The sequence below is a fragment of the Squalius cephalus genome (genome assembly GCF_949319135.1).
Source record: "Squalius cephalus genome assembly, chromosome: 1".
NCBI lineage: Eukaryota > Metazoa > Chordata > Actinopteri > Cypriniformes > Leuciscidae > Squalius > Squalius cephalus.
The window spans coordinates 67,944,692-67,965,918 of NC_137122.1; the positions used below are offsets into that span (position 1 = coordinate 67,944,692).

At 37.8% G+C, this 21,227-nt stretch overlaps 2 protein-coding genes across 2 annotated transcripts; both read right to left on the reverse strand.

The window, feature by feature from the left end:
- Positions 1-1,174: 1,174 nt before the first annotated feature.
- LOC307171889 (low affinity immunoglobulin gamma Fc region receptor III-B-like) lies at positions 1,175-9,423 on the reverse strand (the record flags this gene model as incomplete). The annotated part of the gene is made up of 5 exons (XM_079893824.1): positions 1,175-1,281; positions 1,775-1,969; positions 2,188-2,448; positions 8,623-8,658; positions 9,393-9,423. 5 exons carry the CDS (start codon positions 9,421-9,423, stop codon positions 1,175-1,177), a joined length of 630 nt encoding a protein of 209 aa, XP_079749950.1.
- Positions 9,424-18,260: 8,837 nt separating this feature from the next.
- On the reverse strand, positions 18,261-20,178 carry LOC307171900 (sialoadhesin-like; the record flags this gene model as incomplete). The annotated part of the gene is made up of 7 exons (XM_079893833.1): positions 18,261-18,373; positions 18,478-18,720; positions 18,889-19,170; positions 19,254-19,424; positions 19,744-19,872; positions 19,945-20,025; positions 20,112-20,178. The coding sequence occupies 7 exons, from the start codon at positions 20,176-20,178 to the stop codon at positions 18,261-18,263; spliced, it is 1,086 nt and encodes a 361-aa protein (XP_079749959.1).
- Positions 20,179-21,227: the final 1,049 nt, after the last annotated feature.

Genomic DNA, 21,227 nt, shown 5'->3' on the forward strand with positions numbered 1-21,227 from the left:
TAAGTCCACGAGACCAAAAGTGCATATGAAGTGTGTGTTGTATATGAAGTTGTATGGGGGCGGAGCCTGATTATTCCCAACACCTGAGGCCTCTGCCTATTTAACAGCTGCTGGTGCCACTTCACCTGGACCTTCAGGAACCAGTAGTGGTTTTGGAGTTTGTTTTTCTTCTGTACAGGATGGTGAGTTGGTTCTTTTGTGTTATTTTTCTCGGGAGTTAGGAAAGTTTTATCTCTGAGCTGCAGTTTAGATTAGTTAGCTCACCTGTCCTTATTTAACTTGTGTATGTTTACATTTTACTAACACAAAAATAACTAACACAAAAGTATCTTCTGGGTCGGCTTACTTGCCTATGCATTCCCTCTATTCTAATATAACTAAACAAACAAAAACTCACCCTCCTGTACCGAAGAAAAACAAACTCTAAAACCACCAACAACTGTTTTCCTGACAGCTCTTAAAGGGTTAGTTCACCCCAAAATTTAAATTCTGTCATTAATTACTAACCCTCATGTCGTTCCAATCCTGCTAGACCTTCGTTTATCTTCAGAACACAAATGAAGATATTTTTAATGAAATCTGAGAGCTTTCTGACCCCTTCAGAAACAGCAACGCAATGATCAATTGTCCATGTGACTACAGTTGTTCAACCTGTAAGAAACTGTAGTCTGCCTCGACCCAGATCCCACTCCAAACTATATTTTAGAATGAGCTCATCCCCAAAATGGCTTAATTATCATAGAGATGAAAGAAAGTCGTTATATTGTTTCTTCACCATTTGGGCTGATCACATCCTGAACAAACGCTAGTCAACTGTAGAATGGGAATGGGTGAGGGACACGGATATCCTTCTCAGACAATGGGGTGTCACGACTTCATTAACATACAGGCCACAGCTGTTGCAACAAGAGCAACTTCATTTACATTAAGAACAGGATAAAAGGTTTAAGATTTGGATGTTCTGGGTTCATTCTGACGCCGGTGAACCCAAGGTGCTTCGTGTACCTTGCCACTGCTATGCTGTAATAAACTTCATTTTTGAGATCTTCGACGTCCACATCATTTTTTCGTACAAACCTTAAGTTTATCAAGCGACGAGAACACTTTTTATGTGCAAAAACAACAGCATAAATAAGAGATCAGCGCTTTGGCCGTGAGCAGTGAGCAGCGCGCCTCATGCGTGTGATTCAGACTCACAGGAGCTGGCCAATGAAGAGGCGGCGTTCTGACGTAGGACCCGGAAGCGCTGCACTGTGTTTACTATGTGGACAGCGTTAGAGCCTGACACAGATGAGAAGAAATTGTTGAATAAAGTCCTTATTTTTGTTTTGTTTTTGCACACAAAAAGTATTCTCTTCGCTTCATAACATTAAGGTTGAACCACCGTCACATGGACTATTTTAATGATATCTTTACTGCCTTTCTGGACCTTGAAAGCGGTCATTGCGTTGCTGTTTTTGGAGGGGTCAGAAAGCTCTCGGATTTCATCAGAAATATCTTATTTTGTGCTCCGAAGATGAACGACGAAAACTGGAGCCACACATGTTTGCTTGACCAATAAAAATGTGAACACTTCTGTGTCATAATCAACCACTTATGTGGAGGAGAAACACTTAAAACTGCTCTGGAAAGAAATCGCTCATTAATAACATGTTAAACTTGTGTGTGTTTATGAAGAGATGATCAAACTCACCTGATACTGTCAGTGTAACTCCATCACTGTGATGTGATGTGCGTGATCCTTCAGTCTCTGTCCCATAACAGGAGTATTTACCTGCGTCAGACTCAGTAACAGAACTGAGTGTGTGTTGCTGTCCTTCACTGAAAACACCAGTTGAACTTTCTTTATACCAGTTGTACCTCCAGCTAGTGACTCCTCCATCATATATGGCACATCTGAGAGTGACTGTCTCTCCTCTGAATACATGATGATGATCAGGTGTAATGGTCACTCTGGGTTTTGGTCTTTCTGTACAAAGACAACAATAAACATTGAAAATAATGTGATAAATAATATAATAAAATAAATACAAATAATAAAATGTTCTGTTTTTTATTGTACGAGCAGTTACAAAACACTAAATCAAGTTAAACTGAAGTGATATTCTCTATGTTTATTTAGTGTCTTATAACTCATTTTCATATAGTGTTCTCAGAGAGGGTCATTAAATGAGAGAAAACACTTGCCATGTATTGTCACTGCTACTGGATCACTGTAATGTGTGTTATATCCTCCTCTTCTTGCTCTGCATCTGTACACTCCTCCATCAGAGACTTTCACAGGACTGATTGTTTTAGTTGCAGCTTCAGGAGATTCAGTGTTTGAGTCTTTACTCCAGAGAAACTCCCATCCATCCCCTGACTGATCCAGCTCACATCTCAGAGTAACTGAGTCTCCAGTGAACACTGAACTCTGTGGCCACACAGTCAGAGTTGGTTTGGGAACATCTGTCAATATAAAGTCAGTGAGAGCATGAGATGTGAACGTTTTTCAGATGATCTCATTCTCTCACTGATAAATTATTCATATATTTTGATTTCATAGACCATGTAAGAAAATCACTCAGCGCAATGCAAAGAGTTAAAGGACAACAAAGGTGTGAAGACCCCCCTACAGATGGTGCCCAACCAGAATGAGACTTTTACCGCCGCCGTTCCCGCGGCGGCAAAATTGGGATGTGTATTTGCTGCCTTTTACCGCTGAGTGGCGCTGTAATCACAGACTTTGAAAAGTGTCAGTTTATTCTCTTTATGACGTAATCTGCCGCGGCAGTAATCTGAGCTGAGGTCACAGATAAATTCAAGATAAATATTGTGGTTAAACGAATTCAAATTCATTTAATTTAAACAAAGTAGACACACGTTAACATTGTGTGCTTTTCTATAATTTAGAAAGGCTATGTCAATAGCTTACTTGTCATTTACTTCGTGTTATTTTAATGTGTTTGTAGATTTATTAACTGAAACATAACAGTGAAATAGGCTAAATTAAAATAATTTACCGTAAAATTAAAACATTTTCAGGACTTGCAGTTACTAACCGATGTTAGTCGGTTTAAGCATTATTTGTTATATTCAGAATTAGGCTTACATGTTGTTATGATTATCAATTGAATTCTTTAATAAATAATCAACCACAATGCCTATTACTGCCGCAGCAAAAATAAACCAGTCGAATTTCAAAGTCGTTCGCGAAATTACTATAGGCTATACCGGGTGCCGCAAGTGACAGGGCAAAACAGCAGCAACTGCGGCATTTTAAAAGGTAAGTTTCCTATCTGTTTATTTAAAAAAAAAATAGGAATAACTTTTTTGTCATTATTTGAACAAAAATGAGACTGATTGAATATGTTAAAATATAAACAAACAAAGCAGAGAATAAAACAAACTTTTAGGGAAAAAATATAGGCCTATTATGCTCAGAATTGGTTAACATTAACGAAAGCAAAATATGTAAAAATACATTTCAAACAAAATAAAACAAAACAAATTCGTGGCCGAGTGGTAGGCTATAACTTACGTTTCAAATCCCGAACAAACATGGGCTACTTTTTTATTATTAATTTGATTTGATAGTTCTAAAATATTGCTACACCATATTGTTTTTTTCTCCTATAGCCTATAGGCTATTGAATATTTTATATTTATAAAATAAAATTACCATTCATTTCCATTTTACATTAGGGACACATTTTTTCCAACAGAATGGCTGAATTAACATCTGCATAATAATAATAATAATAATAATAATAATAAATAAATAAACAGCACAAGGTCTTGTAAAAACACTTTTTTTTTTTTTTTTTTTTTTACTTTTAAAACAGAGAAAATAGTAGACCTAGGGCTAGTCTATTCAGACGATATCTGTGGTCAATGCATTAACAATAGACTCTCGGAGCTTCAAACGATCTGAGATCGATTCTCAGTATAGCCGACAGTGTTTATGTTTTTCCGTTCTTGATGCTTAAATATGCATCTGTTTATTAAAGTCAATCATCTTGTTTAATTATCAATTGTACATTAACATAAATTTGCTACATTCCAGTTGAGCCGCTGCACGCTATGACATATCTGATGAAGGAAGACTGTCAGCCGATTGCACCAGAAAATGAAGATGATGAAGCTCGTCTTTAATCTGCTAAATTATGTTTTTTTTGTGTGTGTGAATCATTCACGAGATTGAGATGACTGACAGTAATACCCGGCCATAGCAACGGTAGACATTTTCCAAAACAGATCGAACAAATCAGAAAAATACTTTCAATACAGTATTGCTTTCAATTAAAAAATAAACAATGAAAATGTAAAAGAAAAAGAAAATTAATTAAGTTTGAAAACCCATCGCACATTTCAAGGTATGAATAAAGTGTCGGGACAGTTTATTTATTTAAACAGGGTTGCATTGATTCGATAGAGTTTATTCCCTTTGTGATGCAAAATAAGAAACATTTTAAATTTATTGTCAAAGAAATTGCAGCTAAATTAAAAAATGAAAACGGTACAAAACGAAAAAAAGTTCAAAGCAACATAAATTAAGAACAGGCGTTTTTCTTTGCCTATCTGGCGCTGGATTTTTTTTTAGTAAGTTTGGTCTCCCTCACTGCGCGCGGCGGGTCTCTCTCGAAATTAAGCATTTCAGCGTAAAAAACACCATACAGCTGATAGCTGTGTGTCATCCACACAAATCACGAAAGAAAAAACTGTAACAAATAGCTTTTGTTCCTTCAAAGATACAACATGCCTTGCTGAATTCACCTTACAATAAAACGAGGTGGGTCGCGAATTAAAGAGCTCTGTATCTGCTAAATTGAAATTGTGTGTGGAAAACCTTTAAATACAATCAATAAAACTACAATATATAATTAAATAAGATATAGGGCCTACTGTACATAGGCTATGGACTTTTGGAGATTTTGAGATTAAACCTTAAAATAACTTTGCCTTTGCCTGCTCATCAGGCTGGCTCCGACACTCTCCATATGAAAGACGGAACATTAACACCTCTGTCCTGCACCCCCACGATAAAGCAACTATTGCCTTCTCCAAACCCCCCACAGGCTAGCTGAGTTTGCAAAACAAAACAAAGAGTTTGCCACTCGTCCTGGTGTGCCAAAACACTTCATTATAAACTTCAATATTTCATTCAAAACAATCTCAAAACGCTTTGTGACATTTTGAAAAGCCGTGGATGCATTACTGCCACTGGAACCATGAACGCAACAGAATACTGGTTCTGATTTTATTGTTTGTCGTTTAAACGTCATATATATATATATATATATATATACATTAACAGAACTGCTTTTGAAATTACGATTGGAATTATTATAGGCTACAGAAGTAAAGTCATTGTATAATATTGTTCCTTAGTGTAAAATGGAAATGCATGGTGATTTTATTTTGTAAATAGGCTATAAGCAAAAAACTATGTTTTAGAACTAGACAAATCTCTCTGCATCAACAATAGACTATAAAATGCATTAATAGGCTAATATAAAAATATCAATAGTCTAAGTTAGTTCGGGATTCGATCCCGTGTCATCTAAATGATCGTAACGTAAGTTCAACCACTCGGCCACGATTCACTCGTTGCGACATGACATAACGTTCCAGTGTGTGTTCGCTCACACGAGCGAGAAGCGCTCTTCATTCAAATGAACGCGCCGCCGCATTTGTCGAACACTAATTCAACATGCCAGAATAAAACCTGGCTTTGGAACAAAGTATAGCGCCACTCGTCGTGGTGTACCAAAAAATTTACACTAATTTAGTTTCATTTATTTCAGTGTTAATGTTTGAGTTAAAAAATTCTCTACAAATTAAATTAACACAAAGTCGGCTGTAAGAGTCCTTTATAGGCTAAGTAAAAAGCAAAGGGCTTACAGTCTTAACATTTAGGCTACTTTGCTTAAATTCGATACATTTATTTTCAGTAGGGCCTAATAAATTTGTAGGGATGTAATTTCAGCTGGAGCGCATCTCATCCTAACTTAACGAAACTCAGCGTATGCCTCACACAGACATGATATATACATCAAATACACAAAGCTTGAAATGTCTTCAAACGAAATAATTCAAAACGAAAAGAAAAGGCTACTCTCTGATAATCAGATTATGTCTTTAAGTGCATTTATCTCTAGGTGCGTTCACTACAAATATGGCGATCGTCAACTTCATCTTTGCAGTCGACACTGTCAGAAAACACTAGTTTATTGATAAAAATCAATGCACGCATCACCGGATTTACAAATGCACATCTTGCTTGTTGCACGCACACATATTATGTCGACAAAACGATATTATGATATAACGAAATATTATGTTGAAATAACATTATTATTAATAATACATCTTTTAGAATATTTGATTAAATGCTGATTGTTGCGCTTGTTCAATTTAATAAAATTAAAACTTTAATTGTGATAATTAAAATAATTGAAAATTAAATATTTAGTGGCCAAGTTTTGCTAATTTATTATATAGGCTAGTATATGCCTATTGCCTATATTAAGTAGGTCATATTAAGACAAGGCATATATTAAGTTATTTTAGCTGTTATGAGAAAAAATAAATCTAACGAAATCTAAAATCTAAATCTAATAAATCTAAAAAAAAAAATTCTAACGCCAATTCAACATGCCAGAATAAAACCTGATTTTTGAACAATGTGTAACGCCACTCGGCCTGGTGTGCCAAAACACTACATTTTAAACTTCAATGTTTAATTCAAAACAATCTCAAAACGCGTTGTGACATTTTTTTAAAGCAGTAGCCTAGCCTATATACATTAAGGGCATTGAAACCAGGATCTTAACTAAAACGCGTTCCGCGTAATCTCTCAAAATTTATGCCACACTACTCCATGTATTTTTTTTTTAAGGACTGGTTTTGAAATCACTATAAATTACTATGCAATTGTATCGCTCACGAGAGCTCTTCATTTATCTAATTCCTCAATAGAATAGTAAAAATATTCAGCGTCATTGCTCCTAATATCGTCTCTATTTTTAACTTTTGATTCTATTTTTTCAGTTCTAAAATTGATTCTATCTTTAGTTCTATTCTGTTGTAGCCTTATAGGCCTATTTATATATATGAAAAATATGCCTATTAGGCTTAGGGTTTTATATTTAACCCACTTACATTTTAAAATACGGCAATTGCTGCTGATTTGCACAATGTCCCTTTGCGCCACCTGGCGGTCATTTCGGGAACGACTTTGAAATGCGGCTGGTTTATTTTCGCCGCGGTGATTTCGCCGCGGCAGCTGGCGCGGCGGTAATAGGCATTCTGGTTGTCCACCATCTGTATGTGGAGTTCAAACCCACATCCTTTAGGTTAGCAGCCCTGAGCTCAACGCAGGGTTTCACAACACCTACTGTACATCCACACAGCAGTCAGAGACACACATCAGTTACCACAGGGTTACAAACTGGCAGTGTTGTTCAGAGACACACATCAGTTACCACAGGGTTACAAACTGCCATTGTTGTTCAAATGACTTTGTTGTTGCAGGTCCAGCAACTCAAATCATTTTTATTAAACCTGTAGACTTAATGTCAAAACATATTTGATATTTCTAAATTCTGCATAAAAATGTTTTCATATGAGTGAATGTTTTTGTCACACCTCAGAACCGTCTGTTTGGTGTTACTCACAACACATGAATCATTTATATAACTTATTTAAAAAGCTGTATTTATAATCATGACACTCATTTCATTGCTGGTGTCACAAGATGAAGAAGAGGGAAGACGGACTGAAGACGAGGTTATCAAATATAAACAGGTTTTTGATTACAAGGAGGCAAGCAGGAGTAACAGTGCAGAGGAGTAGAAACGTAACAAACACTACCATACACAAACATCAACCGACAACAAAAGACTGAACACAGAGGAACTAAATACACAGAGGTAACGAAATAAATGACGAACAGCTGTGATGAATGAATGTCCATGATAACTGATGAGTGGAGGGAGAAAACAAGCAAAGGAAAACGTGATGAATGAAAAACACTGAAAGTCCATGAAAACGAGACTAAAGGTGAACGAGTGCAGATGACTGTGACAGCTGGGGCCGGATCCACAAACATCTTCTTAAAAAAAAAGTTAAGAAAGTTCTTAAGATAAATTCCAAGAAGTTCGTAATCTTCCTTTGGGGATTTAAGACAGGTTGGAGGTTATCCTGACTTTAAGAAGTTATTTAAGATTATTAAAAAAATGATATATATATTTTCAATATGAATAGGATAATTATTAAATTATTAAACACTTTATTTTAAGGTGACGTAGTTACATGTTACTGCATGTGCTTACTATAGTAATAACAGTAAATTATGTATAATTACATGCAAATTATTAATAATAATTACACTGTAACAATGACACCTTAAAAATTTTGTCTTAAGAACAATCGTAAAAAGAAAGATAAGAACATTCTTAAGAAAAGTTTTTGGCAATACAAAATATTATTATCTTTTTTTAAATTTTATTCTTGTTAGAAAATAAGAAGAAAATAGCAGTTAAGAAGAATTTTATTCCTAAGATTGTTTTGTGAATCCGGCCCCTGGTTTGTAACAGAATCACACATTTGTAATGAGATTTATTAATCAAATTCACTCACCTTGAGTGTGTCCAGAGTGGATGTTTGAAATCAGCACTGAAAACACAAAGGAAAAAAGAAAGAAAACTCATGAAAGTTTGTGTATTTTAAATGTTCCAATAAAGATCATCAAACTCATCTGTTGATTATCCAGATTTTTAATTTTTTTTGTGGAATCTTATTTGCAAAGTTCTTCCCATGAAGTAAACGGCTGTGTTTCTCTTAGGAGTCTCTGGATGTCTTTTGTTTGTAAATTAGCTTTAGGTATAAAGGTCTGTCCCACAGACAGGTATTTGGGTTCAGACTCTCTGAAGACAGACTAACATCATTGCTGAAGAATGTGCTGCTCTGATACCTTCAGTAAATTCTTCTCTCCACAAGAACTTATTTTATGTAGAAGAGAAATCGACTACACTGGCAAGCCACCAAAGTGATAGTTCAGCCAAATACAGGAAAATCTGACAATTATTACACTGTGAACATGGAGCTGATCAACTTTCTATTATACTTTACACATAAAAATGTCACTCTTGCATGTTTCTCAGCTTCACAACACAAAAATGTTTAATTTCTCTTTAAAAAAGCATTAAACTGAGTGAGTGAACAAACAGGCCGACCCAAACACAACAGAGTGCATTTCTCTTTCACAAACAGCACTAACTGCTCAGATCCTTCTTTCACTCATGAGCTAGAGCTGGATTTGAAGCTCTGAGAGCATGAAAAAATAAATATATATATATTTCCAGGAACACAATCCTATTCCTAATACAAGTGAGAGAAATAATACTCACAGAGCAGAAGAGGAAGTTGACTGAGCTCCATACTGACTGAATAATGACAGACGGTTAAAGACAGACTGAGTTAAAGCCTCAAGACTTCCTGATACATAGTCAAATCTTTAGGAACATAATGACAGATGAAAGAAGACATACAACTGTACCTCATGTGTTACAGAAAACCTTTTGATAATCTTGTAACACATTTTCAAAAATGTCACGCAAGTTTCGAAATGTTGCAGGACTTAATCAATATCAAAGTGAACTGCATAAATTTGCCATTATGAGAAGTAATGTTCTTGTGTTTAATGGAAAAGGAATCATAACTTTGATGGATCTTTATTGTAATAATGGTATTCAGTGTATTTATAACTTTATAAGTTAAGAAGCAGAAACTGGTGAACAGCTTCTGTTCCTCCCACACGGGTTAATGTCACTGATCTGAAACAGAAGAAACCAAACCACAACTATGAGCTCATCTCGATGTATTTCTAATCTATCAGGCCTCTAACAGTAAAGGTGTCGGGTTTGGCACTGATATATCTGTACATGTGAAAAGTTTAATATTCATACACCAAGACAAGGGGTAACAACTTTAATGCTTGTTCCTCTTAATTTAGTGAATTCAGTTTCTGTACGATTCAAATAACAATTGTGTTAGTCCTTTTGAGAAAGTAACAACAACAATAAGCACATCAATGGCAGAAACAAAAGTGCCATACAAGATTACATTAATACATGTGCAACATAGTGTCTTTCTTGGTTCAGTACCTGATTGGGAATCGTTATTTAATGGTTGTGCTCAATCATTTTGATTCAGTAAAAATAATCGGATCATTAGAGTTATTCATTTGGGAATCAATCTGCACTACTCACACTGTATGATTTACTTAACACTCTGCTATTGTTCATTTGGGGGTCACACTTCTGTTGTTCACGGTCAAAAGCGTCTATATGCCTGAAATGCATTTTTTTAATTTTTAGTAAAATCAATGAAATATATTTTTGTTGAATAATATTTTTTATTTTGAGAGAATTTCATGGTACTAATTCATATTTATGCAATAAATAGTATTCATAATAATTATAATTTTTCACATTGAATATAAAGTCAATATAAATATAATACAATATTGTCAACATCAACAGCACCATATAGTCACCACACCCACTACATTGTCTGGTCTCGTCATTCCACACCGAAAGACTTACCTGACTCTTCCTTCGACAATACTTACCTCTTGATGCCATTCTTCTACCGAAGCTCTGATCCAGTCCGCCTTCGTCTGTCTTCTGTCTTCCGTCCTGATCTTCATCATTTACAACCAAAACCAGATAAGAGACTCAGTCAACCCAGCCAACAGAGCTCTACTCTTCAACCACTCACCTGCTCATCTGCTGAATAATATCTTGTGTCCAATAAATCCTGTTTACAACTTAACTTGTTTGCATTCTTCTGTCCTGACAAATATAAGATGTAACAATTAAACAAAAGAAGCAAAAACATCATGCAAGATGATTCAAAAACAGGTTTATTGAAACAATCCAAAAGAAACATCCCTAAAAATCTCTCTGTGACTGACCATAACTCAAATCCACTTTCTGTTTGACTCAGGAGTGTGTGCATGTGTGTAAATTATTATATTAGAAAAAAACGTCCTTAATGGTATTTATGCTTAATATACACTCAACTCCTGTGTATGTGTGTAAAGAACATGTAGGTCTAACAAAAAACAGTCATTGTGTGTGTGAGTTTGTCTCCATTGTGACTCTGATTGAGAATATTCACACATAGACACAAGGATGAATGTTTTAACCCTGGAGTTCAGACAGAAACTGCACAAGACACATTTCACATTCACTTCGTTTGGCTTTGAGTTGCCAAATGGCTTCATACAGACAACACAAAAGATTTCACTGACTGAGGCGTCAGAAACTTCACCACTGGCTTTCAACATCTTCTTCACAACTGATCTGACTGACCGGCCCTTCTTTGAAACCTCATCAGTTCTTTTTTAAAACACTCTCCGGCACAGCTCTATCTGTCTTTCTTTGCCACTGATCATTCTGTACAATTATTAAACAGAAACTGTTCTTAGTTGAATGTAAGGGGATTGTTGTAACACTTTTTAAAGGGAACTTCAGCTGAACAATGACACTCTTTTCTTTTAAAGCTGCTGTACAGCTGTGATGCACAAACCATTTGTGTCAGATTATACTTTCCCTTAATGAATACAATATAATCTGAAGAAAATTATTACTAATTGTAGAATATAGAATCATCTAAATTGTAGAATGACACATTTAACGGAGAGACTGAGAGTGAAAGAGGAAGTGCTAGAAAGATAAACTGGTGTGAAGAGAAGCTCAGTTTTCAGATCTTGTTTTATTCGTGCTTCATGCAGAATGACACTCAACACATACGAATCTGAATTAGTGGTGTTTGCTAAGTGTCGATCATTGCTCATACTCTGGGTCAATGGTTTTTCATAAATATCTAACATTATTACAGGTTTTCTCAATTACTTAGCCAAATATATTAGCCAAATTTCATCAACGTAACACCATTTTCTAAAAGATTCATCACAACTATTAACACTGTTCTTGTGTTTCTCAACTTTAAACACATAATCCGCACTTGACACCCAGTGTTCATGTTCAGTAGCGTTAAAAACCATAAAATGTCACATGACCAGCAGTTCACATGTGAACATTAGTATGCAACAGTTTTACACAACAGTCACAATAACCACAGGATGAGTTCAAATAATCATGTGTGAAATCAGTGGCTGTACAAAAAAAATAAAAAAGCATGTTCAAGAATTGTTTAAAAATATACTTCCCTTTCGTAAGGGGAAATTCCACAATTATTATTATTATTATTATTATTATTATTATATTTTAGGCTACATTTTTAGAAGATGCTTTTGTCCAAAACTTATAAAAAGAGGAACAAAGCAATTTGTCAAATATCAGTCATAGTACAGGTTAGACAATAATACTAAAGTGCTAAGATTATCTTTTTTTTTTAAGTGCTAAGATTATCACAACTAAACAAAAGATTTTGATGCACGTCATTCATATTAAATCGTATATTCCACCCCATACCCGCTACAATTGAGAATCACTTTAAGCATGCAGACAGTTAAGACAATTTGATGTATTCCACTTAATACACAATAAAACAATATACAATAAGATTCGTTAACAACGTACCTCCTGGTGTTCTTCTAAAATGAGGGCGAGCCACAAATCCATGAGTACAGTTTACAAACCCGTGGGAACGGATCGCGAAAGCGTGGGCACGGTTTATGAATTTGTGGATTGCAAAAACTGAAGGCACGGTTTACAAGTCTGAGAGTGCGGATTAGAAACTCGTGGGTACGGTTTATTAATCCGAGGGCACAATTTGTTAAACCGATGGAACAGTTTGAGAATTCGTTAGTAGGCCTACTGTTTATAAACTGAGCGGACGGATTGCAAAACCGGTAGCTTTGGCGCCGATTGCACATGTTAAGCATGTAGACTTGTGGTTAGGCCTACTGATGTTCAGTGATTTTAAAAGTAGCCTCAATTAGGCCTGCATGAAGTTGGAAATTATTTGCTGTTGCAAAGAATCGTTTATGAATGCACTTTTAAGAAAGTTGTGGAAATAAAATAATATTAACATTTGATCAGTTGTTATTGAAACTCATCATTGCCTGGAACACACAAAAGATGGCATTTATTGCAGAGGCGTGTGTGGGTTAGGGCAGGAGGACGGGATTTTGGGGAAGGGGGGGGCTCGGCTGTCCTTACCTACTCTAAGGGGAGGCTCACATTCACCCAATTTGAGGGGAGGCTCACATTCACCCAGTTTGAAAACCCCTGTCTTAGGGTATTGAACAAATCTTTGAGGAGATTCAAGTTCAAAATGCTTACTATACTATGATCGTTCAACAAATCAGATCCAAGGACTGGTTTGTAACAATAGATCTTAAGGATGCATATTTTCATATTTCCATCATCCCACATCATAGGAGGTTCCTAAGATTCGCTTTTGGGGGAAAAGCTTATCAATATAGGGTTCTTCCTTTCGGCCTAGCCTTATCCCCTCGCACCTTCACTAAATGTATGGACCCTTGCTCCATTGAGACTTCTGGGGGTCCGTATCTTAAATTATATAGATGACTGGCTCATTTTGGCTCAGTCGAAAGAACTGGCAATTCAACATCGAGATGTTGTTTTGCGTCATCTGAGGTGCGTGGGGTTGTATGGACGTGGCCATTGCTCCATTGAGACTTCTGGGGGTCCGTATCTTAAATTATATAGATGACTGGCTCATTTTGACTCAGTCGAAAGAACTGGCAATTCAACATCGAGATGTTGTTTTGCGTCATCTGAGGTGCTTGGGGTTGAGACTCAATGTAAAGAAAAGTTCCTTAACTCCTCTTCAGAGGACAATGTTCCTGGGAGTAGAGTGGGACTCAGTCACGATGCGGGCACAATTGTCTGCTGCTCGTATAAATACTATCTTAAACACAATGAAGAGTATTAGGTTAGGCCAGGCCATCACTGTCAAACACTTTCAAAGAGTTTTGGGCCTTATGGCTGCAGCTTCCACGGTAGTGCCTTTTGGTCTGCTCCATATGAGGGCCTTGCAGTGGTGGTTCAGGACCAAGTGGTTTTCTCCGCTGGGGAACCCCTTTCGCATGATCAGAGTTATGCACAGATGCCTTCGTTCTCTCATCATGTGGAAGAAACCATGGTTCCTGTCTCAAGGCCCGGTTCTGGGAGAACCATGTCAGAGAAAGACTTTGACTACGGATGCGTCCCTCACGGGCTGGGGTGCGGTTATGGAAGGCCATTACACCCGAGGTACTTAGAAGGACCATTATCTCTCATGGCATATTAATCGCTTGGAGATGTTGGCTGTATTTTTTGCCCTGAGGCACTTCCTTGTAGACCTCAGAGGCCATCATGTTCTTATTAGGACAGACAATAGCCGCGTTTCCACTGACGGGCCAGGGGCTTGATCGGGGCTTACTCGGGGCCAACGGCCAGGATTTCTGGCCCGTCGAATACCTTGGGCCAAAGCGGGCCAGCTCGGGCTAGAGGAGTGGTTACGAACAGAGGCGGAGTTCACCTGAGTCAGGAGACGTCAGCGCCGGATGATTCTGTCAGCATTAAAGACTTTTAAAATAATTTAACTCGCGTTCATGTTTGAATGCCTTCTGTTTGTGATGCAAAAGACTATGCGCGCTAACCATTACCTTAGTAAACATAGTAAACGCTTGAAGATACGCATAGTAAAAAAACATATTGAACGCTTGAAGAAATCAGACCAATCATAAAGGCTATCACAGTCATGTTTTTATTTGATCTGTCAGTAGCCTACGTCTCATCTCTTTATACCGGACTCTCATAAAATAAAGCAACTTTTTTTTCGGGAGCTTCCTCTGTTTCTCTGACTGAAAATATCTGTATGGGAGTCGAGAGAGTGCTAAAGCTCCTCAGGTCGTATTTTTGGTGGCATATATTTGTAGAAATTATCATTCTTTCTAAATGTGATGTCCTGTAACTACCAGATAAACAGAAACAGACGCGACTGAAGAAGTAAGTGTGTCCTCTTTCTTGTGAAATAGACCTAACGGTAATTTATTTCTGAGTGACTAATGTGCAATTTTGACGTAAATTTATTCATTATGATCAATGTATCACTTTTTATTGTAAACCTGTGGTAAAACATCGATGTTTGGGTTTTAAATATTCAAGTAAACAACAAAAATGCCAGCAAACGGTCGCTTTTATCATGTTTGTTTTCAACGCTGTTTCCAGTGATTTCTGATTAGTTTTCTGATAAAACTTCCATTTGTTGGTGAAATGATGGGTTAGTGTGACGTTGTTCCAGAGAGGCGTGTTACGGGCGTGTTTTAGTGAAGCCCTTGCTCGCACTGGCCCGACAGTGGAAACGCAGGCCCGGTGCTATTAGCCCGAGAAACGTGGCTCATATGTCGGTGGTCTCTTATATCAACCGCCAAGGAGGCTTGAGATCACGCCCTCTTTCTAGACTGGCGCATCAGATTCTTCTTTGGTTCCAGGATAAATTTTTCTCTGTTAGATCCATTTATATTCCTAGGGTTGATAATGTGGGAGCAGACATCCGGTCGAGGCAGGGGCTGAGGCCTGGGGAATGGCGGCTCCACCCTGAAGTGGTTGAGCTCATATGGAGAGAGTTTGGCTGGGCGGAGGTTGACTTGTTCGCTTCTCATGAGAACTCTCATTGCCCGCTCTGGTACTCTCTCTCACATCCAGCTCCTTTGGGCTTGGATGCCATGGTACAGATGTGGCTGAGGTCACGTCTGTACGCTTTTCCCCCGATCGCTCTGCTCCCTGGGGTTCTAGAAAGGGTCAGGAGATACGGTGTGAGATTACTCCTTGTAGCTCCATAATGGCCGGCCTGAATTTGGTTCTCGGACCTTATTAGTCTCTTGGAGAGTCCTCCCTGGCAAGTCCCTATTAGGAGAGATCTTCTTTCTCAGGCCGTTGGTACAATATTTCATCCACAGCCGGAGTTATGGAGACTATGGGTCTGGCCCCTGAGGGGGATCAACCCATAAATAGGTTGCCCTTTCCACCGAGGTGGTCAGGTCATCCATTCTAGAACCCCACTCTACTAGGAACTAAATATTTAAAGTTAGGGACGGCATTGAACCCAGTTAATTACTGCCCACTGGCGTTCCATCCTGTTGTCTTGCGGGATCTCCCGTTCATGCTTAGGGCCTCTGTGGCGGCCTCAGTGCCCTCCGCAAGCCTCTGTGCAAGGGTGTGCATGTAGGGTCATTCCCACTAAAACTCCATGTTCCTGTAGATTGGAGGATGAATCCTGTCATCCAGCCTATTGGCATCAGGCTGATGGGCTATCCCTGGCACCCATCATGTCCTGTGGATGAGATATATAAGTATATATAAGAATCTATTGAGTCTGCTTCCTGCTCGTCTTACTCCCTGGAAGAGTGGTGGTGCTGCCCCCTCTTACTTGCTAGCGTCGGAGCCACTCTACATTATTTTTGCCCCGTTACTGAAGTGCCTGTAGGCAATATCATGATTCTTCAGGTATTCCATCCTCCATCACATGTGTCGGATGGTCAAGGTCTTAGCCTTGGAGGTTCCTATGTTAGGCCTCGGGCTGGGAGGAGTCAATCCATCTAGTTATGTATCAAGGGTTAGGAGCTATTCCCCTTTATCAATTAGACAGTTGGTTATCTGCAGAAACCTCACATATCTGAAGTACAAGGTGCGCTTTTGCCTTCACCCCTCATCTAATACTTTCCACTGTCTGGGGTTCTCATCCATGGGGTCAGTTGAGCCTCCGGCTCCAGACCTCCCCTTCTTACACCAAATCTTATGACAAGCTAGGTTGGATCTGCTCTCTACTCATTCCTATCGTCCGTGAGTGTGCCAGATGCTTCACACCAGGGTGTATTTCTCTCAGTGTGGCGGCGTGGGTATTCGTTCCCCAAAGCGTTGAGTATCGATGCAGCGGGAGTTCCCTTACGAAAGGGAACGTCTCGGGTTACTATTGTAACCCTCGTTCCCTGAGTAGGGAACGAGACGCTGCATCCCTCGGCCACACTTTCCGCGCTCCTGAGAACGATTTGCTTTGACCAATCAGAAGCTAACATTTCCTGGTTCCTGTGACCCTTTATAGCTTCCGGATCACCATCACATGCGACGTCACGAGTGACGCAATGACGCTACACCAATCGAGATTGGAATAATTCCATAGTTGACTTCAGACGCTTCATGCCGAAGGCATTCCCCAAAGCGGCGAGTATCGATGCAGCGTCAATAGTTACAATAGTAACCCAAGACGTTCTTTTTTCTCCATATAAATGTAATCATTTCTGTAGATTACAGTAGTTTTAGGCTGAAAAATCCAAACTATTGAGAGATTAAAACATGACTCATTATAGTCAGAGGTCACGATTCTTCTGCTTTTATTGTGAGACTGCAAGACAAAGCATAAGATCCAGAATATAAAGTTGTGTTTCTTTATTAAAAAAGTAAACAAACATCAAATATGAAATATTACAGCAATACAAATCAGGAGACTTACACTAAAATAAGGAATAGCTTACAAATGACAGTGTGTTCGTGTGGTTATAATGTGAAACATTGTTAAGAATTGTAAAGAACAAAATAAAAAATATTAAACTTACACTTATAAATAAAAATTGAAAAGCTACTGAAATGTAAGCTAATATATAAAAAAACTTTAAAATAACAGTCACTGTCTTGTCAGGCTTTATTTTAAATAAATCAATATATAAAGAGGAAAATAAGTTGTCAAATGGGATTGTGGGAAGTAAACTGTGAGTGGGACAGGGATGTACTTGTGATACTAAAGCTTAAAGGTTTGGTCTATATTAACAATAATATTTTATTGGTCAAAAACAGCAAAAACCAAACGTTTTAACAGGATAACATCCATGTACCTTGTTAAAGTCAATCTGAAACCAAAATTTACCCTTTCTTAGCTATTCCAAAGTTAAAACTGCTTTTACCATCAATTCCTGGTGGATAAATTATACATGTTAAAAACATGTTGACTTTAACATGTAACATGACTTTAACAACTGTAACACGACAAACGAAGTGACTTCTGTATAAGACACAAACACAGCAATAATAAAGGGAATTCATTCCTGCATTTAATTTAACCAAATTTGACAGTTCAGTATTTGTAAAGCAGATTTCACAACAGTGTTTTTAAAGCAACTTTACAAAGATCAGACCCTCATTAAGCAAAGCCAAATGTGACATCACATAACATTAATGATTATTTTGACTGATTTGTTGGTCAGTTAAAAATAATGATAATAATGACTTCTAATAAATCTTCTAAGTTTTCCCTCTCATTCTGCAGCATTTGTAAATCAGCACAACCGTCGCTATCAGATATGGACAAGCTGCCAGTACAGAACTGAGTGTGTGGAGTACAGAGATCTGAGAGTCTGAATGAGACCCTGAAAAAGAGACACACAAGCACTTTATCATGCACTATCTGAACGAGGGCATATGAAGAAATAAATCAGCTCACAGTTTCATTGACTCTCACCTCTGACTGAGATCCAGCTCTTGGGAGACTCTCCTCTCTCTGGGTGTTTGCAGTAGTAGAAACCCTCATGTGACTTTGAGACAGCAGGGATGATCATCTCTGTAGTTTGATTCTGGATGAGTGATCCATCTTTATAGAAATCAGCACTAAGGTTTGATAGGGTTGTATATTTATATAAACAGCGTAGAGTCAGATGATCTCCTTCAGTCACAGGATGAACAGGACTCTCCAGAATCACACCAACTACAGAAACACAGGAGACATATCAACAACGTGATGAAATAATAAAAAACAGAAGAAAAATCTAAATTTAAAAATGTATATATTAATACGAGGATGTTTGGAGTTGTTTTAGTAAGCTTTAATTATAAACTGCCAGTAAAATGAATAAAAACAGAAACACAGACTCACAGTGTACAGTGATATTAACAGGATGATAGTGCTCTCCAGATTCAGACTGACACCAGTAAACTCCAGTGTCTGATGGGACTGTGGAGTTGATTGTACATGTAGATCCTGTTTGTGATCCCCACACTGATGATGAACAATCTTCCAGCCGCCAGCTGTCTGTGTATCTTCTCACTGTCCATCCATCAGAGTTACTCTGGTCCTCACAGCTCAGAGAGAGAGGGACAGATGTGAAGTGTTGAGTTCTGCTGGGACTGATGATCAGAGACACTGGAGGAGAAACGCCTGACAAGACAATTACAGCTAGGATTTGGAAATTGTCTTTATTAAAGATGAATAAATTATTTAAACTATATATGTGAACTCACCAGTGACCCACAGTGGTTGTGTGTTGCTGTATGTTGTGTAAACAGCTGTTTTATCTCTCTCTGCTCTGCACACATACACTCCTGTGTGTTTTAGATCAGCAGAACTGACGGTGTGTTTTCCTCCAGCTCCTCTGCTGCTGTCTGAGAGGAGGTCATAATCATTCCTGCTCCCTGTAGAAAGTGAGAATGTGTAGATTTCACTTTAAATTACATTTTTAACTAAACTTAAACCTGAATACACTGGTTTACATAACCCAAATTACCCCATTGTGTTTAGGTTGTTTTATTCAGGGTTTGATCAATGGCTCTTATGTTGTTACAGAGCAGTGACTGTAAATGAGGGATTGGGATCTCAAAGTAGGTTTCACTGCTTGGTGCCCATGGAAGTGTTGCCCTTAATACCCAGTCTGTGTCTGGCTTCAGACTTATTAAATTATATATTTCACTTCAATATAACCAGTTAATTCAGATGAAACACATTATAACTGACCTGAGAGAGTTACAGTGAACCAGCTGAATGTCCAGCCTGTAGAGGAGCCGTTAACCTCACAGATCAGAGTCACTGGATCTCCTTCAGTCAACCACTTCTGAGGAGAAACACTTAAAACTGCTCTGGGAACTGAAATAGAGACATCACTCATTAATAACATGTTAAACTTGTGTGTGTTTATGAAGAGATGATCAAACTCACCTGATACTGGCAGTGTAACTTCATCACTGCTATGTGACCAGCGTGATCCTTTAGTCTCTGTCCCATAACAGAAGTATTTACCTGCGTCAGACTCAGAAACAGAACTGAATGTGTGTTGCTGTCGTTCACTGAAAACACTGGCTGAACTGTCTTTATACCAGTTGCACCTCCAGCTAGTGACTCCTCCATCATATATGTCACATCTGAGAGTGACTGTCTCTCCTCTGAATACATGATGATGATCAGGTGTAATGGTCACTCTGGGTTTTGGTCTTTCTGTAATGTCAACAATAAACAATAGGGGAAAAAAAAATACAAATAATAAAATGTGCTGTTTTAGTGTGTGAACAGTTACTTGGTTGTAAAACACTAAAACTGGTTAGACTGAAGTGATCTTCTCTATATTTATTTAGTGTCTTCCTTGTGTGGTGTTCAAAACCCTATAACACCTGGGATGTTCTCGGTCAAAAATGACCGGACTATAAAAAATAGCTTAAAAATCTCTCATTATACTATATTTTCACCCAATATTGGATTCAATCTTTTTGTCAACTTGTTCTCTTTCAATTAGGACTGGTTTTATATTTCTATTTGCATCTAAATTAATCGTAGGCCTCATTTATTTGATAGTAGGCATTTCATTTTTGAGTACAAAAAAAAACCCTCATTGAGCAATTTTTGAAATATTAAATAAAATCTGAAGAAAATTGGCACTGTTGATCACACTAGTCTACTTTAATTTTTCACCAGGAATTTTGTTTTGATAAACTTTACATTAAGCCCTTGAACCTGTGTATGTGTGGATACATATTAGTGTGGATACATTAGTCGTATTGGAACATGCCTGTGTTTTAGGCTTTCTGGTGTAATTGCCAACATACTGTGCTAAGCTTATCCAGGTTTCATCAACATGCTTGTCGTTGTTCAGCAACACTGCTTACCGGTTATGTACTTGTTGCAAAGCAAATGTTATCGAATTTTATGATTGTACTTAGGCTTCTAGTATTATTGCTGCATACTGTACTAAGCAGCACACCATGGTAACACTAACAACTTCGTAGTTTGATGATCCCATGAAGGAGTGTGGAATCATGGGAGTCATCATCTTCACAGTGATGGAATCATCCCGACGGGAGCTGAAATCATGTTCATGAATGAGGAAGCACTGTATTTCTTTGCTTAGCATCTAACTCAAAGCCATTGCTGCAGGGCGTATGCTTCCCCGACCGGACTACACAAGTTTTTCTACTAGTTCTGTGATTATTCAACATGCTAGTTGTATC